Source organism: Bombina bombina, chromosome 4, assembly GCF_027579735.1.
Source record: "Bombina bombina isolate aBomBom1 chromosome 4, aBomBom1.pri, whole genome shotgun sequence".
NCBI classification, from domain to species: domain Eukaryota; kingdom Metazoa; phylum Chordata; class Amphibia; order Anura; family Bombinatoridae; genus Bombina; species Bombina bombina.
The window spans coordinates 84,695,248-84,710,313 of NC_069502.1; the positions used below are offsets into that span (position 1 = coordinate 84,695,248).

General features: G+C 41.0%; 1 protein-coding gene across 1 annotated transcript in view; it reads right to left on the reverse strand.

The window, feature by feature from the left end:
* Nucleotides 1–15,066, reverse strand: part of KIF13B (kinesin family member 13B) — a 654,496-nt gene that overhangs the window by 157,957 nt on the left and 481,473 nt on the right. Inside the window, exons 27-28 of the mRNA XM_053709534.1 lie at nucleotides 9,108–9,207; nucleotides 501–627 (exon numbers count right to left, since the gene is read on the reverse strand). Of these exons, the coding sequence (XP_053565509.1) occupies nucleotides 501–627; nucleotides 9,108–9,207 (227 nt within the window). The remainder of the gene's footprint in view (nucleotides 1–500; nucleotides 628–9,107; nucleotides 9,208–15,066) is intronic.

Consider the following 15,066-nt stretch of genomic DNA (forward strand, 5'->3'; position numbering starts at 1 on the left):
ACATTGGCTCCTCAAACGCAACAATACCTTCTGAGGACACAATTATATACAAAATCCTGCATGATATAAGTCACTCTGGGTTCGTTCCTGCAGTGAATTATACACAAGAAAATTACGCTAAAATCCAAAAAAATTTCAGGAATGGAGCTACCACACAGTCTAAACACTTAAAGGGATATAAAACATGAGTCAGAGCACGCAATTTTAAGCAACTTTCTAATTTACTCCTATTAGTTTTTCTTCGTTCTCTCTGTATCTTTATTTGAAAAAGCAAGAATGTAAGCTTAGGAGCTGGCCCATTTTTGCATGCTATATCTGAATCATGAAAGAAAAAATGTGGGTTTTATATCCCTTTAACTAAGGGTCTGATTCAGCCATGAAAAATATGAACTTTGAGTTTGTCAATATTGATCAAAACTTAGCATTTACAGAAGTAAAGGGGTAAATTCAAATACCATGTGAGTCAGGCAAAATCAATGTATAATTAATTTCCCTCTTACCAGTTTGCAGGAGACCCAGGAATTCCACTTCCTGCCGAAGGCACCATGACTGCATTTCTTTCTTCGGTTAGCGTAAGTCTCATTTCCAACAACTGGGCTTCGCGATCAGCATCATCTTCTGTTTTATCTGGGGAACACATTAGTCCTTCTATTACTGCATATTTATATATGAGATCAAAAAAATATGCACACAATTATGTTTTCTAATGTAAATAAAATCATATAAAATAAGTGCATATTATAAACACTATATATATATTTTAATTGGACCAGAAAGGAAGGTTATAACTCTTTCTTCAGTCTGCATAAATTGGAGGCGTAGAAATAAGCAAGATCCTCATGGGAAGGATCTGTACTTTTTCAATATTAAAAGGATTTACAAATAAGTTAAAATTCCCCTTACACTTTTCGTGAAAGGCACATGGGAGTTACCTCTAACCACAATGTAAAACATCACATTCTAACATGGAGTCAAAATGTCGGGAAAAAGAGAATAAAAGGGTCGATTTATCAAAGGTTTCGCAAGCCTTGACCCCATACGACTGCAGGTTCTCACAAGAGAACCTGCACGCCGTATTTAACAAACTGCGGTCATCAGACCGCTGCTTTCCTAACTTTTCGCCACCTTTTTAGTGGCGAAATTCAATCTCCCCGGTATATTCCAACTGGGGAGATTGACCGCTCCTGCCCGCGCGTGATTGGCTGTGCACGGGCAGGAGGTGGGAATGCACGCAAGTGCAAAATTGTGCTCGTGTGCAATGCTGAATTCCGCCAGGGGAATTCAGCCCGCCAGAGGCAAGTGGCGCAGACAGGGGCACGTATTTGCGCCCCTGTCCACCTCAGCTTGATAAAATCGCCCCCAAAAACTTTATTATTTTATTATAATTTTGTGGTAGAAACATTCTTCAAAAAAGTGTTACAGAATAATTCCGATTTTGCATATTCAAACAAAAGAATGCTATGCCTGTCTTTTCTTCTTTTTATTAGAAACTATGTGCATTGAATATAGGATCTAAGGATAACTTGGTTTCTTTAAAAATCTAGGAAAGAAAAGGATAGAACAGGCGCCATAGAAGTACGGCTTCCGGATTCAGTATACAAAGGATAAGCTAAGGTTCTAAGAAGAAACCTGAACATGTGTGACTAGAGCGGTTATAAGCAATGCCGCTTCTTACATGTTCATGATTCAGATAGTGATTACAATTGTATTCATTTGAGTCATTCTCTTGGTATCCTTTGTTGAAGCAACAATCCACTACTGGGAGCTAGTGAGCCAATGACAAGAGGCATATATGTGCAGCCACCAATCAGCAACTAGGTCCAGCAGAACATCACTACTTCTGAGCAAAGAGAATAAATCAAATCAGATAATAGAAATAAATTGGATTTTTTTTTTTTTAAATTGTATGATCCATCTGCAACGTGAAATAAAAATGTTGTGTTTCATGTCCCTTTTATGGGTCTAGGAGTTCATAACTTCTTTTGAAAAGAAACGAGTGGAGAGCTCTAAAATATTTATGTAAAGATCTTTGTTCTCAAAGACACTGGCCTAGATAAAATCCAGCTGGATTGGGAAACTAATCTTTTGCTAAAACAAAACCAAAAAAACTTGAAGCAACATTACAACTGAAAATTTGCAGAATTTAGAGACTTATAACCACCCATTGTCACACACACAAAAACCTTCAAAATATTACAGACCAAATTCAAATGAAAAATAATCTCTCAATAAAATTGTCCACTATAACATACGTACAAAAGAACCACTAGAACAGTTAAAGAGAAAGGAAAAAAAACAAAAAACCTAGACAAACATCCATTTAGCGCAACTTAACTGTGAGGCGAGATACTTCACAAAGGCAATAGCGTCTTAAGAATTCTGCACGCTTGAGCAAAAGGAATGCCAACAGCGAGCCCCTTATTTGCCTCTGCAATTTCTCTTGTTCTATCCAGCAAACTACTTAACCAATTAAAACAGACATCCGAATATTTTTCACTTACACACATTTACCGTAGTTCAAGTGTTTCCAACAATGTTATAATTGTAATTGTTTAACCCCTTAATGACCATTGGTATACCCTGTACATTGTTGGTCTTTCAATTGGGCTTGTTTTTTTTAATTCACAGTCTCACCGCCAGTGTCAAGACTGTGCTATATCAGAAGGCCTGCAGGAGGGATGGAGGTCATAATAGTGTGATCTTGCCGTTTGCGGCGAGTCCAACACTATTATGGGCCAAAAAACCCTTAACTAACAGTGATGTACAGGGTACATCATGGTAAATAAGGGATTAAAGCCCTTAGTAATAGGTTCTTGTTTCCTGTATAAGATTTCATGTATTGGCTACTTAACGCAAGTATATATATATATATATATATATATATATATATATATATATATATATATATATATATATTATATATTTTTATATATAAAAACTCTACAATAAAACGTTCATTATTTATTTTGTCCCCTTTTCCTGTTATTCCATTCTGAAATTGTGAGCATTTCAGTTTCAGTTAGAAATGGAAGTGCAGAACCCTGTTATATTCCACCCAGTCATTGGCTGCACACTCTAGTGACCTAGTTATAACTGTCCTCAACTGGCCACAGCAGAGAAAGTAACAATATGGCAACTTCCATTGTTTAATAGATATTTAAAAGTTACACTTATTTTTGTCACTATTTAAACAACTAATAAAACTTTAAAAAAACAGAATTTATGTTTACCTGATAAATTTCTTTCTCCAACGGTGTGTCCGGTCCACGGCGTCATCCTTACTTGTGGGATATTCTCTTCCCCAACAGGAAATGGCAAAGAGCCCAGCAAAGCTGGTCACATGATCCCTCCTAGGCTCCGCCTACCCCAGTCATTCGACCGACGTTAAGGAGGAATATTTGCATAGGAGAAACCATATGGTACCGTGGTGACTGTAGTTAAAGAAAATAAATTATCAGACCTGATTAAAAAACCAGGGCGGGCCGTGGACCGGACACACCGTTGGAGAAAGAAATTTATCAGGTAAACATAAATTCTGTTTTCTCCAACATAGGTGTGTCCGGTCCACGGCGTCATCCTTACTTGTGGGAACCAATACCAAAGCTTTAGGACACGGATGAAGGGAGGGAGCAAATCAGGTCACCTAAATGGAAGGCACCACGGCTTGCAAAACCTTTCTCCCAAAAATAGCCTCAGAAGAAGCAAAAGTATCAAACTTGTAAAATTTGGTAAAAGTGTGCAGTGAAGACCAAGTCGCTGCCCTACATATCTGATCAACAGAAGCCTCGTTCTTGAAGGCCCATGTGGAAGCCACAGCCCTAGTGGAATGAGCTGTGATTCTTTCGGGAGGCTGCCGTCCGGCAGTCTCGTAAGCCAATCTGATGATGCTTTTAATCCAAAAAGAGAGAGAGGTAGAAGTTGCTTTTTGACCTCTCCTTTTACCTGAATAAACAACAAACAAGGAAGATGTTTGTCTAAAATCCTTTGTAGCATCTAAATAGAATTTTAGAGCGCGAACAACATCCAAATTGTGCAACAAACGTTCCTTCTTTGAAACTGGTTTTGGACACAGAGAAGGTACGATAATCTCCTGGTTAATGTTTTTGTTAGAAACAACTTTTGGAAGAAAACCAGGTTTAGTACGTAAAACCACCTTATCTGCATGGAACACCAGATAAGGAGGAGAACACTGCAGAGCAGATAATTCTGAGACTCTTCTAGCAGAAGAAATTGCAACTAAAAACAAAACTTTCCAAGATAATAACTTAATATCAACGGAATGTAAGGGTTCAAACGGAACCCCCTGAAGAACTGAAAGAACTAAATTGAGACTCCAAGGAGGAGTCAAAGGTTTGTAAACAGGCTTGATTCTAACCAGAGCCTGAACAAAGGCTTGAACATCTGGCACAGCTGCCAGCTTTTTGTGAAGTAACACCGACAAGGCAGAAATCTGTCCCTTCAGGGAACTTGCAGATAATCCTTTTTCCAATCCTTCTTGAAGGAAGGATAGAATCCTAGGAATCTTAACCTTGTCCCAAGGGAATCCTTTAGATTCACACCAACAGATATATTTTTTCCAAATTTTGTGATAAATCTTTCTAGTTACAGGCTTTCTGGCCTGAACAAGAGTATCGATAACAGAATCTGAGAATCCTCGCTTCGATAAAATCAAGCGTTCAATCTCCAAGCAGTCAGCTGGAGTGAAACCAGATTCGGATGTTCGAACGGACCCTGAACAAGAAGGTCTCGTCTCAAAGGTAGCTTCCAAGGTGGAGCCGATGACATATTCACCAGATCTGCATACCAAGTCCTGCGTGGCCACGCAGGAGCTATCAAGATCACCGACGCCCTCTCCTGATTGATCCTGGCTACCAGCCTGGGGATGAGAGGAAATGGCGGGAACACATAAGCTAGTTTGAAGGTCCAAGGTGCTACTAGTGCATCTACTAGAGCCGCCTTGGGATCCCTGGATCTGGCCCCGTAGCAAGGAACTTTGAAGTTCTGACGAGAGGCCATCAGATCCATGTCTGGAATGCCCCACAGGTGAGTGACTTGGGCAAAGATTTCCGGATGGAGTTCCCACTCCCCCGGATGCAATGTCTGACGACTCAGAAAATCCGCTTCCCAATTTTCCACTCCTGGGATGTGGATAGCAGACAGGTGGCAGGAGTGAGACTCCGCCCATAGAATGATTTTGGTCACTTCTTCCATCGCTAGGGAACTCCTTGTTCCCCCCTGATGGTTGATGTACGCAACAGTTGTCATGTTGTCTGATTGAAACCGTATGAACTTGGTCCTCGCTAGCTGAGGCCAGGCCTTGAGAGCATTGAATATCGCTCTCAGTTCCAGAATATTTATCGGTAGAAGAGATTCTTCCCGAGACCAAAGACCCTGAGCTTTCAGGGGTCCCCAGACCGCGCCCCAGCCCATCAGACTGGCGTCGGTCGTGACAATGACCCACTCTGGTCTGCGGAATGTCATCCCTTGTGACAGGTTGTCCAGGGACAGCCACCAACGGAGTGAGTCTCTGGTCCTCTGATTTACTTGTATCTTCGGAGACAAGTCTGTATAGTCCCCATTCCACTGACTGAGCATGCACAGTTGTAATGGTCTTAGATGAATGCGCGCAAAAGGAACTATGTCCATTGCCGCTACCATCAACCCGATCACTTCCATGCACTGAGCTATGGAAGGAAGAGGAACGGAATGAAGTATCCGACAAGAGTCTAGAAGTTTTGTTTTTCTGACCTCTGTCAGAAAAATCCTCATTTCTAAGGAGTCTATAATTGTTCCCAAGAAGGGAACCCTTGTTGACGGGGATAGAGAACTCTTTTCCACGTTCACTTTCCATCCGTGAGATCTGAGAAAGGCCAGGACGATGTCCGTGTGAGCCTTTGCTTGAGGAAGGGACGACGCTTGAATCAGAATGTCGTCCAAGTAAGGTACTACCGCAACGCCCCTTGGTCGTAGCACAGCTAGAAGGGACCCTAGTACCTTTGTGAAAATCCTTGGAGCAGTGGCTAATCCGAAAGGAAGCGCCACGAACTGGTAATGTTTGTCCAGGAATGCGAACCTTAGGAACCGATGATGTTCCTTGTGGATAGGAATATGTAGATACGCATCCTTTAAATCCACCGTGGTCATGAATTGACCTTCCTGGATGGAAGGAAGAATAGTTCGAATGGTTTCCATCTTGAACGATGGAACCTTGAGAAACTTGTTTAAGATCTTGAGATCTAAGATTGGTCTGAACGTTCCCTCTTTTTTGGGAACTATGAACAGATTGGAGTAGAACCCCATCCCTTGTTCTCTTAATGGAACTGGATGAATCACTCCCATTTTTAACAGGTCTTCTACACAATGTAAGAACGCCTGTCTTTTTATGTGGTCTGAAGACAACTGAGACCTGTGGAACCTCCCCCTTGGGGGAAGTCCCTTGAATTCCAGAAGATAACCTTGGGAGACTATTTCTAGCGCCCAAGGATCCAGAACATCTCTTGCCCAAGCCTGAGCGAAGAGAGAGAGTCTGCCCCCCACCAGATCCGGTCCCGGATCGGGGGCCAACATTTCATGCTGTCTTGGTAGCAGTGGCAGGTTTCTTGGCCTGCTTTCCCTTGTTCCAGCCTTGCATTGGTCTGCCACCCGCTTGGGTATAGGAAAAGCTTCTGGGAGCCCCGGCACCTCTAGGAACTTGTCCATTTTACATAGTTTCTCTGGGATGACCAACTTTTCACAATCATCCAGAGTGGATAATACCTCCTTAAGCAGAATGCGGAGATGTTCCAACTTAAATTTAAATGCAATCACATCAGGTTCAGCCTGTTGAGAAATGTTCCCTGAATCAGTAATTTCTCCCTCAGACAAAACCTCCCTGGCCCCATCAGACTGGGTTAGGGGCCCTTCAGAGATATTAATATCAGCGTCGTCATGCTCTTCAGTATCTAAAACAGAGCAGCCACGCTTACGCTGACAAGGGTTCATTTTGGCTAAAATGTTTTTGACAGAATTATCCATTACAGCCGTTAATTGTTGCATAGTAAGGAGTATTGGCGCGCTAGATGTACTAGGGGCCTCCTGAGTGGGCAAGACTCGTGTAGACGAAGGAGGGAATGATGCAGTACCATGCTTACTCCCCTCACTTGAGGAATCATCTTGGGCATCATTGTCATTATCACATAAATCACATTTATTTAAATGAATAGGAATTCTGGCTTCCCCACATTCAGAACACAGTCTATCTGGTAGTTCAGACATGTTAAACAGGCATAAACTTGATAACAAAGTATAAAAACGTTTTAAAATAAAACCGTTACTGTCACTTTAAATTTTAAACTGAACACACTTTATTACTGCAATTGCGAAAAAACATGAAGGAATTGTTCAAAATTCACCAAATTTTCACCACAGTGTCTTAAAGCCTTAAAAGTATTGCACACCAAATTTGGAAGCTTTAACCCTTAAAATAACGGAACCGGAGCCGTTTTAAACTTTAACCCCTTTACAGTCCCTGGTATCTGCTTTGCTGAGACCCAACCAAGCCCAAAGGGGAATACGATACCAAATGACGCCTTCAGAAAGTCTTTTCTAAGTATCAGAGCTCCTCTCACATGCGACTGCATGCCATGCCTCTCAAAAACAAGTGCGCCACACCGGCGCGAAAATGAGGCTCTGCTTAAGCTTTGGGAAAGCCCCTAAGGAATAAGGTGTCTAATACAGTGCCTGCCGATATTATTATATCAAAAATACCCAGATAAAATGATTCCTCAAGGCTAAATATGTGTTAATAATGAATCGATTTAGCCCAGAAACAGTCTACAGTCTTAATAATCCCTTGTGAAGCCCTTATTTATGATCGTAATAAACATGGCTTACCGGATCCCATAGGGAAAATGACAGCTTCCAGCATTACATCGTCTTGTTAGAATGTGTCATACCTCAAGCAGCAAGAGACTGCACACTGTTCCCCCAACTGAAGTTAATTGCTCTCAACAGTCCTGTGTGGAACAGCCATGGATTTTAGTTACGGTTGCTAAAATCATTTTCCTCATACAAACAGAAATCTTCATCTCTTTTCTGTTTCTGAGTAAATAGTACATACCAGCACTATTTCAAAATAACAAACTCTTGATTGAATAATAAAAACTACAGTTAAACACTAAAAAACTCTAAGCCATCTCCGTGGAGATGTTGCCTGTACAACGGCAAAGAGAATGACTGGGGTAGGCGGAGCCTAGGAGGGATCATGTGACCAGCTTTGCTGGGCTCTTTGCCATTTCCTGTTGGGGAAGAGAATATCCCACAAGTAAGGATGACGCCGTGGACCGGACACACCTATGTTGGAGAAATACATGTAATTCTCAGACTAATCTTTTCTTTAAATGCATCATTTTATCTAGCATTTATTTAGTCTTTAATGTCCTTTTAATGACAAAGCCACTTGGCAGTGAAATGAGGAATATAGCCCACAGTCACAGCCTTTGGTTAGATATCATGAGATAGGGCATGTAATTTTAAACAACTTTCCAATTTACTTTTATCACCAATTTTGCTTTGTTCTCTTGGTATTCTTAGTTTAAAGCTAAGCCTAGAACTCGGAGGATCATATGCTAATTACTTAAAGGGACACTGAACCCAATTTTTTTGCTGCTTAAAGTTGCTTAAAATTTCATGCTCTATCTGAATCACAACAGAAAACATTTGGGTTCAGTGTCCCTTTAAGCCTTGAAGGCTGCCTCTAAGCTGAATGCATTTTGACAGTTTTTCACCACTAGAGGGTGTTATCTATATGACTCACATGAACTAACACTGTGCTCACGCACGTGAAGTTACCTAGGAGTCAGCACTGATTGACTAAAATGCAAGTCTGTCAAAATAACTGAAATAAGGGGGGCAGTCTGTAAAGGCTTAGATACAAGGTAATCACAGGGGTAAAAAGTGTACTAAAATAACTGTGTTGGTTATGCAAAACTAGGGAATGGGTAATAAAGGGATTATCTATCTTTTAAAACAAAAAAATTATGGTGTAGACGGTCCCTTTAATATCAGGTGAAAAACAAATGATGTGCAAAACACTTTTGTTTCATTTTATTAACTTTAATGTGACTTACCTGGTTTGCTAACAAGTTTTTGAAGCTGTTGATCTAGATATTCTTGGCGTTGGGTCAAAACATTCAGCCACTTTTTCCTCAGTCTCTCTAGATCTCTGTCCTGCATGGAGAAAACATATTAACTCCAAATGTATACTGGGGAACACTTATGTGTGGAATTCTATACAGTATATAAAACAAACATTTGCACTAATCAAAAATGATAAATAATTTATATTTAACATGAAAGCGAGAAGAGAGATCCATTTGGTATTACTATATTTATAGTGGAGGATTTCCACACATGTTTTGAGACCGGTATGTATGTATATATATATATATATATATATATATACACATACATACATTCACACACACACACACACATATATATATATATATATATATATATATATATATACACTCACATACATACATACTAGTTGAGAAGCCTGCCCAGAGGGCAGTCTGTGTGTTGAAAATACAGCCCCCCCCCAAGCTACAAAAAATTAAAATAGAAATACAGAAAAAAATAAACAAAGCTACCAAAAATAATAAAATTAAACTAAACGAATACCCCTATAAAAAGAAAATTTATGCTTACCTGATAAATGTATTTCTTTTTTGACACGATGGGTCCACGGATCATCTTAATTACTAATGGGATATTCACCTCCTGGTCAGCAGGAGGCGGCAAAGAGCACCACAGCAAAGCTGTTAAATAGCTCCTCCCTTCCCTCCCACTCCAGTCATTCGACTGAAGTTAAGGAAAGAAAGGAAAAGCCAAGGTGCAGAGGTGTGGGCCGTGGACTCATCGTGTCAAAAAAGAAATACATTTATCAGGTAAGCATACATTTTCTTTTCTTTTTTATGACATGCTGAGTCTACGGATTATCTTAATTGCTAATGGGATTCAATACCCAAGCTAGAGTACACAGATGATACGGGAGGGACAAGACACAAGACGGAAGGCACCATTGCTTGAAGAACCTTTCTCCCAAAAGCGGCCTCAGCTGAGGCAAAAGTGTCAAATTTGTAGAACTTTGAAAACGTGTGAAGAGAGGACCAAGTAGCAGCCTTGCAAATCTGTTCCACAGAAGTTTGATTTTTGAATGCCCATGAGGAAGCAACAGCCCTCGTGGAATGAGCCGTAACCCTCTTGGGAGGCTGCTGTCCAGCAGTCTCATATGCAAAACGTATGATCTTCAGCCAAAAAGAAAGAGAAGTAGCCGTAGCTTTCTGTCCCTTACGTTTTCCTGAGAGAATAAACAAGGAAAAAGACTGACGAAAAGTCCTTAGTTGCCTGTAAGTAAAACTTTAAAGCACGGACCACGTCTAAATTGTGCAGAAGACGTTCTTTCTGAGAAGAAGGATTAGGACACAAAGAAGGAACAACGTTCCTATCAGAAACAACCTTAGGAAGAAATCCTAGTTTAGTACGTAAAACTACCTTATCTGAATGGAAAATAAGGTAAGGAGAATCGCACTGAAATGCCGAGAGCTCTGATACTCTACGAGCTGAGGAAATAGCAACAAGAAATAAAACTTTCCAAGATAACAACTTAATATCTAAGGAATGCATAGGCTCAAACGGAGCCCCTTTAAGAACTTTGAGAACTAAATTAAGTCTCCATGGAGGAGTAAATGGTTTGAACACAGGCCTGATCCTGACCAAGGCCTGACAAAAAGATTGAACATCTGGGACATCCGCCAGACGTTTGTGTAACAAAATCGATAAAGCCGAGATTTGACCCTTTAGGGAACTCGTCGATAAACCCTTCTCCAAACCCTCTTGGAGAAAAGACAAAATTCTAGGAATCCTAGCCTTACTCCATGAGTAGCCCTTGGATTCCCACCAATAAAGATATTTACGCCAAATCTTATGGTAAATCCTTCTAGTCACAGGCTTACAAGCCTGAATCTGCGGAATCTGTTGGCGCTCTACAAATAACCGATAATAATAATAATAATAATCATGGTCTCTATGACCGAATCAGAAAATCCCTGCTTGGATAAAATTAAGCGTTCAATCTCCAAGCAGTTGGCTTCAGAGAAACTAGATTTGGATGAAGGAAGGGCCCCTGAATCAGAAGGTCCTTCCTCAACGGGAGTCTCCACGGTGGCAGAGATGCCATTTCCACCAGATCCGCATACCAAATCCTGCAAGGCCAAGCCGGAGCTATGAGGATCACCGAAGCCCTCTCCTGTTTGATTCGAACAACTACCAGAGGAAGGAGCGCAAACGGAGGAAATAGGTATGCTAGACTGAATGTCCAAGGGACCGCCAGAGCATCTATCAGCTCCACCTGGGGGTCCCTGGACCTTGACCCGTATCTCGGGAGCTTGGCATTCTGTCGAGATGCCATGAGATCCAATTCCGGTTAACCCCACTTAAGAACCAAACCCCCCAAAAAAACAAACCCCCCCAAAAATTTAAAAAAATCCTAACACTAAAGCCCCAAATAGGTACTCTCAGTTTCAGAAGTCCAGTGGAGAAGGTCTTCTTCCAGGCGGGTCCATCATCTTCATCCACAGCGAAGGTGTCACGGAGCGGAGGTCCGGAGCTGTCTTCCCAGATGTGGCGATCCTCTGTGGTGGTCATCTGTGGCGATGTCAGCAGTCCTCGGTGACATGGAGGCTCCTCTTCATCAGATGTCCGTGGTATACTGAATATTGAATGCAAGGTACTGCAATCAATTTGGGGTACCTTGCATTCCTATTGGCTGAATTTTTCTAAACAGCCAATAGGATTAGAGCTACTAAAATCCTATTGGCTGTTCAAATCAGCCAATAAGATTTCAGTAGCTCTCATTCTATTTGCTGCTGAATTTTTCAGAACAGTCAATAGAATGAGAACTACTGAAATCCTATTGGCTGTTCAAATCAGCCAATAAGATTTCAGTAGCTCTAATCCTATTGGCTGATTTTGAAAATTTCAGGCAATAGGAATTCAAGGTATCCCAATAAATATGGGGTACCTTGAATTCCTTCTTCAGTGTGCGGCAGACGATTTCATGAAGAGGAAATTCCACGCCTTCGCTGAGGACCACCACCGCCGCCGAGGAGCGCAACTGCTGCCGATGACTGCCGCTGAGGATTGCCACTTCTGGGAAGACCGCTCCGGACCTCCGCTCCACGCCGTCTTCGCCGTGGATGAAGATGATGGACCCGCCTGGAAGAAGACCTTCTCCACCGGACTTCTGAAACCGTGAGTACCTATTAGTGTTAGTTTTTTTTTAAAAATGTGGTGGGGGGGGGGGTTGCTTTTTTAAATTAGGGTTTTTTGGGGCAAATTTCAAAAGAGCTGGATGCCCTTACTGTTAGGGGAGACTTGATTTATTTGTAATGTAAAAAAGCTGTTTAACTTAGGGCCATGCCCTACAAAAAGCTCTTTTAAGGGCTATTGGTAGTTTAGCATTAAATTAGTGGGGGGGGGGGGGCTTTTTTATTTTCATAGGGATTAGGTATAATTTTTTTATTTTGGATAGTGTTGTTTATTATTTTTTGGAATGTTAGCTTTTTTTATTTTCTGTAATTAGATTAATGTAATGTCATTTTTTTGTATTTTTTATTGTAATGTAGTAATTTATTTTTATTGTAAATAAGGGGTTAATTTAGAGGGTGTTAGGTTAGGGGCGCTTACTCATAAATTATTTTTTTTGAGTTGTGGGGGTTGGCGGTGTGGGAGTTAATAGGTAAATTAGGTTTAATGCGTTGTGGGGGGTTGGCGGATTAGGGGTTAATAGATGTATTACGTACTTTGCGATTTTGGGGTTTGCGGATTCAGGGGTTAATAATTTTATAAGGTAGATGTTTTTTTTTCTTAATACTTTGTGCGGGAGGTTAGTTTTTTTTCATATTTATTGTGTGCGTTCATTTTTTTTTTAAATACTTATTGCGGGCGTTTTTTTTTTTTTTTTTTTAATGCTCTGTTTGCCTTCACTTCATCCCGGTGGATTCCGAAGCCATTTTCGGGATCCACCTGGATGCAGCGAAGGCAAACTTCTGTTGGCTGCCTCGTGCTGCCAACATTCCTTTGAGGATGTGTGTGCAACTGGCGACGGCCATTACAAATGCAATATATATATATATATATATATATATATATATATATATATATACACATACACACACACACAGATGAAACTCGAAAAATTAGAATATCGTGCAAAAGTTCATTTATTTCACTAATGCAACCTAAAAGGTGAAACTAATATATGAGATAGACTCATTACATGCAAAGCAAGATAGTTCAAGCCAGAATTTGTCCTAATTGTGATGATTATCGCTTACAGCTCATGAAAACCCCAAATCCACAATCTCAGAAAATTAGATTATTACATGCAATCAATAAAACAAGGATTGTACATAGAACAATATCGGACCTCTGAAAAGTATAAGCATGCATACTGTATGTACTCAGTATTTGGTTTGGACCCCTTTTGCAGCAATTACTGCCTCAATGCAGCGTGGCATGGAAGCTATCAGCCTGTGGCACTGCTGAGGTGTTATGGAAGGCCAGAATGCTTCAATAGCGGCCTTCAGTAATCCCACGATCATTGAACCAGGTTTTGGTGCTTTTGGCAGTGTGGGCAGGTGCCAAGTCCTGCTGGAAAATGAAGTCAGCATCCCCATAGAGCTCGTCTGCGGAAGGAAGCATGAAGTGCTCCAAAATCTCCTGGTAGACGGCTGCATTGACCCTGGACTTAATGAAGCACAGTGGACCAACACCAGCAGATGACATGGCTCCCCAAATCAACACAGGCTGTTGAAACTTCACACTGGACTTCAAACATCTTGCAGTGTGTGCCTCTCCATTCTTCCTCCATACTCTGGGTCCATGGTTTCCAAATGAGATGCAAAATTTGTTCTCATCAGAAAAGAGGACTTTGGACCACTGAGCAACACAATATGTCTGTTCTTCTTTAGCCCAGGTAAGACGCTGCTGACATTGTTTGTTGTTTAGGAGTGGCTTGAAAAGAGAAATACGACATTTAAAGCCCATGTCCAGGATCCGTCTGTGTGTGGTGGCTCTTGATGCACTGACTCCAGCCTCAGTCCACTCCTTGTGAAAGTCTCCAACACTTTTGAATGGCCTTTTCCTGAAAATCTTTTCCAGGCTGCGATCATCCCTGCTGCTTGTGCACCTTTTTCTTCCACACTTTTCCCTTCCACATAACTTTCTATTAATGTGCTTTGATACAGCACTTTGGGAACATCCAACTTCTTTTGCAATTACCTTTTGAGGCTTTCCCTCCTTATGGAGGGTGTCAATGATGGTTTTCTGCACAACTGTCAGGTCAGCAGTCTTTCCCATGATTGTGATTCCTACTGAACCAGATTGAGAGACCATTTAAAGGCTCAGGAACCCTTGGCAGGTGTTATGGCTTAATTAGCTGATTAGAGTGCGACACTTTGAGCCTAGAATATTGCATCATTTCACAATATGGGAGCAGCTTTTTCTTTAGCCCAATAATGCTTCTCACAGAGAGAGCATTTTAGTCTGATCTTACCTAACAAGGTTAGTCCAGCCCCAAAATACCAGGCAATCCCTCTCTGAACAAGGAACATGTCCACCCCAGACAATGGTAGTTTTGGCCTTCATTGGTGAGGTGCAGCCATATTCCTCTAACATTGCTGAAATACACACTGTCCCTTTAAAGACAGGAAAATATTTGGCATAATGTGTTGATATACAATTTGCAGCTCCAGTACAGGTTTACAAAAAGTATTCTAATCTTGAGAAAGAGACATTTCCAAGTCAGCTAGCAACCGTAATTCAATAAAAAGTTTGGTATAATGTGCACAAAAAGAAAAAAACATTACATTTTCTACCTTTTTGAATTAAGTTGGTGGTTACATTTTAAACTTGTGAAAGTGAAGTGCTCTAAGTAAAATAGTCCAGATGCTGTATTGCTCTGCTTCCCACATCTCACATGACCACACTCTAAAGCCTTACTGACCATCAGTCTAACAAGTT